The sequence below is a fragment of the Nuphar pumila genome, chromosome 16 (genome assembly GCF_984573655.1).
Source record: "Nuphar pumila chromosome 16, dmNupPumi1.hap1.1, whole genome shotgun sequence".
Taxonomy (NCBI): domain Eukaryota; kingdom Viridiplantae; phylum Streptophyta; class Magnoliopsida; order Nymphaeales; family Nymphaeaceae; genus Nuphar; species Nuphar pumila.
Genome location: NC_143264.1, coordinates 82,595,059 through 82,601,854, shown reverse-complemented (window position 1 = coordinate 82,601,854; position 6,796 = coordinate 82,595,059). Strand labels below are relative to the sequence as shown.

At 39.0% G+C, this 6,796-nt stretch overlaps 1 protein-coding gene across 1 annotated transcript; it reads left to right on the top strand.

The window, feature by feature from the left end:
- Positions 1-367: 367 nt before the first annotated feature.
- On the top strand, positions 368-3,831 carry LOC149813859 (transcription factor UNE10-like). The gene is made up of 6 exons (XM_089991244.1): positions 368-532; positions 784-1,459; positions 1,710-1,805; positions 2,198-2,263; positions 2,556-2,888; positions 3,327-3,831. The coding sequence occupies exons 1-6, from the start codon at positions 453-455 to the stop codon at positions 3,369-3,371; spliced, it is 1,296 nt and encodes a 431-aa protein (XP_089847370.1). The 5' UTR covers positions 368-452; the 3' UTR covers positions 3,372-3,831.
- The last annotated feature ends 2,965 nt before the right edge of the window (positions 3,832-6,796 follow it).

Genomic DNA, 6,796 nt, shown 5'->3' with positions numbered 1-6,796 from the left:
CTTAGTGGTGGTATTCCGGCAAAGCCCACAGTTAAAACAAGCACGAGGGGAGGGGGCTGCCTGCATTTGTACCTCAAGTCAAGATAAAGCTTTGGGAAAAGAAACTTGGCTGTGTGCAGAACTGTACACATCCCGACCTAGCCAATCACATTTCAGGAAAAGATTTCGTGGGCCCATTCAGTCCGCTATCACCAGATCTGCAGTGGTGATTTTGTAGCATACTCCACCCGTGATTTCCCAAATGACCTGATCTCTCTCTCTTTTTTCTAGGACACCAACACACTGTCCTTAATTATTCTCTCTCATCCTCGTCCACAAACTTTCCTCTCTTCTTTTAAGGACATCAACACACTGACCATTATACAATATCTCTCTTTCTCTCTCTAGAAAGAGGGGCGCCTTTTTTCTCTCTAAAACCTGATAAAATTTATCACAGCGTCCCTCAGTGGGAGATGGAAGACCAAAAATACTCTATGAAGCAAGGAGCTTATGCCCAGACCAACGGCGATCTTTTGAGTGACAGCTTATACATGTATCTCCCCTTCTTTGGTGCTACTTTCCTTATCTTGCTTAGTTTGATATGTGTAGGTGTGTCCGCACTAGCATGAGAGAGATCTAACTATCTACTCTCATATATCTTGCTTCCTTCGATATATGTGCACTAGCATGAGAGAGAGATCTAACTATCACTCTCATATAGTTTTTCTTTTTTCCGTTTTATTTTAATAAAGTTTCTTGTGATAAGTATCTGATGTGCTTTCTCTCTCCTCGTCTTCTTTACAGGTGTGACAATGAAGTTGCTGAGCTTACATGGGAGAAGGGCCAATTGGCAATGAACGGCCTAGGCCCTCCCAAGCCAACCTGCAAGCCCTCAGCCAAGCACCCATGGGAAGACAGGCCTGATCGAGCCAACGGCACCCTCGAGTGCATAGTGAACCGAGTCACTCGCATGCCGGACAAGACCCTTGAGGTCCCCCAGGCAAGGGACGACTTCCCCCCATGGTTCAAGGACGCCCTGGTCCCTTGCTCCGGTCCGCAACCGCCAAGCCCATATAGTCTGGGCTCGGACCAGTTGGCCCATGACCTCACCCCTGGCTCAAAATTCTACACCGGCATGGGCTCGCACCAGGACCCATTTGGTTGCGATCATGGCAAAGATGAGAAGGAAGAGCAGTCACAAGCCAAGCATCAAAGGTTTGCAATCGTGCCCGAAGCAAACTATTTGTGTGCAAAGTTAACCGTTAGCATAGAATGTGAGCGGGGTTCAGAGCGTCGTGAGACAGTTCGGTCTATATCCGGTGTGGGCAGTGCCACTATTGGCAGAGACGATCCATACATCACCTTTGACACATGTGGAACAAGCGAGCATACATGTGGGCTAAACACGTCCCTCAGATCGCCGGAAAATAATAGCACGGCAAAAGATGACCAAGGCTCAGTCAACCATAGTAGGTCCAAGGTGAGCACATAAATCTTGTTTCAATATGATCGATTCTCAAAAAAGGAAAAAAAGAAAAATCTTAGCTCAATATAATTTCATCCTTTTTGTTAGGCTTGTAAGGATCGCCGGCAAGAAAATTGTTCCGGCAAGATTTCGTTAACCATGCTCGCGTTAGGATCTTTATTTTTATCACATTTTAGCAAGTTGGTCTTGATCCACTAATTTGTGATGTTTTTTGTGTGTTTGTGCATACATGCAATATGTCAAGAGGAAGGAAAAAAGTGAGAACCGCAAGAGTCATAAGGGACGTTCTTCAATCTCTACAAGAAGTAGAGTTGCCGCCGTTCACAATCAATCAGAACGTGTAAGCGTAATTATGAATTTATCCATTTTTCTGGTCAGTTTTCGGCCATTACCTTTTTTTTAAATATATATTAAGATGTGTGGTTACTATCAGATCATGAAAAGTAAGTGAATGAATGTTGGTACGATCACTTCTTGGAATATGAATCTACAAGTTGATTGCAAACTCACAAACGTACCACTAGTTCCCTTCTTTTTTATGAAAATCACAATCACATTTTACCACTGATTTAGGTCATTTTAAAAGATGAGAATAAAGAAACGAGTGGTGGGCCTTAGTTTAGGTCTAGTGTCTATTGTGGCGAACCACACTTACACACACACACACACATATATATATATACTAATTATTAGTAGTAATAATAATTGATGAGATGGTGCATATGTTTGCAGAAAAGGAGGGACAAGATCAACCAGAAGATGAAAGCTTTGCAGAAGTTGATACCCAATTCTAGCAAGGTAAAATACTAATAAATATTCTTATGATACTTTTCGTTGGCTGATTTTAGACATGTCGATTAAGGAACAAAAAAAAGAGAGGAAGAGGAAAAATGTAAAAATTAACACAAAAAACTATAGATAAATTTGTTTCTACAATATCAGCAGAGCAAAAATGAATTATATAATAATTAATTTCAACGATCTAGCATGTCTATATTTACCATTGTATTTTTTCCATCATATAATGATTTGATAGGTACATGACGTCAATTTTCCCTAACAATTTGTGTCGTCTTATTCCAAATTCAAGACCGACAAGGCTTCCATACTGGACGAGGTGATAGAATACCTAAAGCAACTCCAAGCCACAGTCCAACTAATGAGCCAAACAAACATGCATCAGATGGTGATGCCAATGCCCATGCAACAATTCCAAATGTGCATGCTAACACAAATGGGTATGAGCATGAACGCTGGAATCCGGCCCGGCCATGCCGGAATCCCTCAGATCCTAAACCCTGCCAACTTATTGCCAGCAAACCTCGTGGTGGCCTCTGCGGGTTCATTCGACAAGCCAAAAGAGAAGATGGCTGGTGCTTCGTTACCTGATCCGATCTCTGCCTTCCTTGCATGCCAAGCGCAGGTATGGTGTCAAGGCCAACCATGTAGTCTTGGTGCTATTTTATGTTTTCTATTACATGGAGAAACATCATCCGGGTCTCCACGGATCCCATCATTTGAAATAGGATGAGTTTCATCATACATTCAATCCTATTCATCCAGCAGAACCATCTAGCTATCGATTGGATGGCTAGGATTGAATGTATGATGGAACCCATCCTATTTCAAATGATGAGATCCGTGTTCGGAGACTTGGCACATTGATCTTGGCCTAGGCAACTCCCAAGGAGCCTTTTGTTTCCCCTTGCATAAGGTGATACTCACACATGGAGACTCTAACTCGGGTTAGCCGGAGACCTCCCCTATCCATGAGCTGAGACCATGTGAGCAACCACTTGAGGTCTACTAAAGTTTGTTTAGTTGCTAATCATCTCTAACAAGCCTCTCATGTTTATTGCAGACAATGAATGTGGATACCTTTAAAATGGCTGCGTTGTATCAGTAACTATGTCAACCGCCATCATCAAACGCCAATGGCTTAGGCGGCTAAAAAGATACTTGGTAGTTTTAGTTCATATATTCAAAAATCTCAATCAATGTTTTGTTGAAAGAAAAGCAAGTTTCAAACGTTAAGCCTAGAGCGTAAGAATGTTTCCATGTGCATGTGCGAGAGTGTTTTTTTCTGTGAGAAAAATACCAGAATCATTTGCTCTCAGTCCACAGCATAACAGTAGCATTCTCAATTTTTTTTTGCAAATCTGACCCTGCAGATATGTTAAATGTTATGGTCCATTTGCTAGGAATTGACTGTTGGATCATGCTTTTTGAATGAAAAAAATGGATGGTTTTCATGCTTTTTTTCTCCTCTTAAATCTAACTGTATGGTATGTGATCTACATGTTTAAATTTTATAAAGACCAGCTCTTAGATCATCCAATTACAACATAAGCAAGATTTTTTAAGCCTTGAAAATCGATGGCTCAAAATTTTCGTAAATATTCAAGCATTCAAAAATCATGTTTTTTCAACGAAAAACATGAATAATTGATTCCTAGAAAAAAGGACCATGCTGAATGCGTCTCCAAGTTCGGATAAGTACATTAACTGCAAATACTCAATATGTGAAAGAAGCATTATGTTATTTATAAAAAACCCATATCATTATCATGCATCACATAGATTCACGGCCTTAATGGGAATAAAAAAAGATGATCAAATTGCAATCATATGCGCAAGCACACATACTCAGCCACCACCACATGCACTGCAGCGACTGCGCCAGTGAAATTCTTTACTGGTGCAAAACTGATGCCAGAAGCTGCACCAGTAAAAGTCCCACCGGTAATACTTTCACTGGCAAACATTATGTTCGCCAGTGAAACGTTTTTCACTGGCGCAAATACGTGACACTGAATCGATTTTACTGGCACAACGTTGCGTTAGTAATTTTTTTATTTTTATTTTGCCTCAAGTATGCACCTGTGAAGCTGTTTTTACTTAAGCAGTATTGTGCTAATGAAAACAGTATTTAAAGAGTATAGTTTTTTTTTCAGCTTATTATGTGTTCACAAATAAGGTGGACACAAAATTATAGAATCTTGCAGCAATTTAGGAATAATTAATGTCACAAACAACAACAACTACGCCTTCATCCCAAAACAATTTGGGTCGGCGATATGAACCAACAAAGAAAATCATTCTGTGTCTTCCACATGAATCCTTCTCCTTCAATCATTTCTATCCAATGCCATGTCCTCGGTGAGGTTCAAAGCATTCATATCCTTTCCTATCATCTCCATCCAAGTCTTCCTAGGCCTACCCCGACCTCTTTTAACTAATAATGTCACAAATAATGTGTGGAAAAAATTTAACAATTTCAAGTAATGAAAAAAATTTAACACTTGCATGATTCCAAGTTCTGTAATTTACACCAAATGTCATCACATACATCCCCACTTATTGCCACCAAGAAATACAGAGACCGTGACCCAATATATCTGCAATACATGGAACCGAATTAAAATCTTGAAGGAGTCTCAAAACAGTGAACACCATATTAAATTGATGCATGAAGTTGTTTTCATGAATCGTGAAGAAATTGCTTGCAGGACACGGCTACACACTACTTCTGTTTGGTACAAACACACACATGCACTTAACCAGCTTGCAATGATGAAATATGGCTGATACTAAACACTAAAAACCTGACTTTGTTGGTAATGCATTGGATTTAATGTTATATTCATGCCACAAATTGCCTAAGAGCAGGACCAAACATTCAAGGAAACACTAAACAACAAATTCACATATGCATTCATAAACACGGGAACAGGTGAAAAAAATCAAAACATATAAACAGATTTTTTTTAAAACAATAATTATGATTCATTCTTGTCATTGCATTGAAAACTCAAAATAGAATAGAAAGAAAGAACATATATTGACTTCATCAACAAGTATGATATAGAATCATGTTTGCCTAAACTCCACCAACAACCCAAAGATCCAGATGCGGATTCCAACTAAGCAGAGTGAGTTGATCTAAATCACGGAGCACTTGCAACTCTCGGATACGACCCAATTATCCTATTTTCCAGGATAAGTTCCTGCATACAAATTAATAGAGCCTTAAGCCGACCAAACCATCCACACTTCTAGATCCCAAAACTTCTTCAACAGCCTCATCAACCAAGAAAAGAGGGAAGAAATTCCAAATAATCTAAGAAACCTAAAGAAATTGGTCATTCATAATCCAAATAAAACAAGTAACGAAAAAAAAAAAGATCATCAAAATCCACACCAAGCGAGACCTAACCATAAGAAACCACAAAACGAAATCCCGAACAAAAGCAACCACGAACTAATGTTTGCAAAGTGACGAGGATCAAAGAAATCCCCTTGAAAAAATAAAAAAGAAACAAAAAAGTTTAAGAAAAACCTCTACCTGAAGCCAGTTCTTTCTCCACCGATTTTGTGAAGAGAGAGAGAAGCCTCACCAAATTAAGAACTTGGTCTCTGGGAATGGAGAGAGATTGAGGCCTTCAATTCAGAAGATCAAAACCCTAGAGCGTCCGACGTCTGGCATTCGGCGCTCATGAAGCTCTGTGACAAATATTGTGAGATTTATAAAAAATCGCAATATTGCGAGAAACTGCTTGAAAGTTTAAAATAGCAATTTCTTTCGAGAATTTCAAACTGTGACAAATATTGTGATATTTACTTTTTTAGAAGATATTTATCATGAAAACCCCCAAGATTTTTATTTTTAAATGTGTTTTATTCATATCTTCTTATAAAAAATAAAATTTTATATTATATTACTTATTTTTTATTGTAGAGATTTTGCCAACAAAAATGTGAGATTTGTGAAAATTTTCAAAATCTCCCAAGTTTTTGACTGCCGATATTTTGCCGTTTTAAGCTTTTGTCACTATGTCGTGAAGAGCTCTCATCCCACGTTGGTGAAGAACAAGAGGAATGAAAAAAAAATGAGACATATGAAAATGTCCCCTCTCGCGAAAATATTTCAGACTTCACTGATGAGAGGGTGGTGTGTGTTCTCCTCTGAAAACTGTTGTTAGCCACATCGCGTGTTCGGGGGGTCTTAATGAACTCCACGTATGTAAGCACATGGGGCTTGTATCCCCATGTTTGTCAACATCAGTTAGCATCAGAGCCTGGTGCGGTTGCAAAGACTTAAGTACCCTTTCTTGCTATTCTTGCCATGAAACAATAATTCAAGAAAATGACAAAAATGTCCTCCATTCAAAAAAAGGAAAACGATGGTTTGAAAAAAGGACAAAAATATCCTTCATCCAGAAATTCAAAGATGATGTTAACTCTTCAAAGTCCAAACAACGAAACAAACCTGAAACGCTCTATCTTTCTTTTCCGTTTGAACTTTTCGTCCTCATCTTCTTCTTCTTCCTT

What these genes read in the sequence shown, in the direction of transcription:
- LOC149813859 (XM_089991244.1), top strand. Translation starts at nt 453, where the DNA reads ATGGAAGACCAAAAATACTCTATGAAGCAAGGAGCTTATGCCCAGACC. An exon ending in TCAACCATAGTAGGTCCAAG is followed by an intron (nt 1,460 to 1,709) that starts GTGAGCACATAA and finishes CAATATGTCAAG; the next exon opens with AGGAAGGAAAAAAGTGAGAA. An exon ending in TGATACCCAATTCTAGCAAG is followed by an intron (nt 2,264 to 2,555) that starts GTAAAATACTAA and finishes TCCAAATTCAAG; the next exon opens with ACCGACAAGGCTTCCATACT.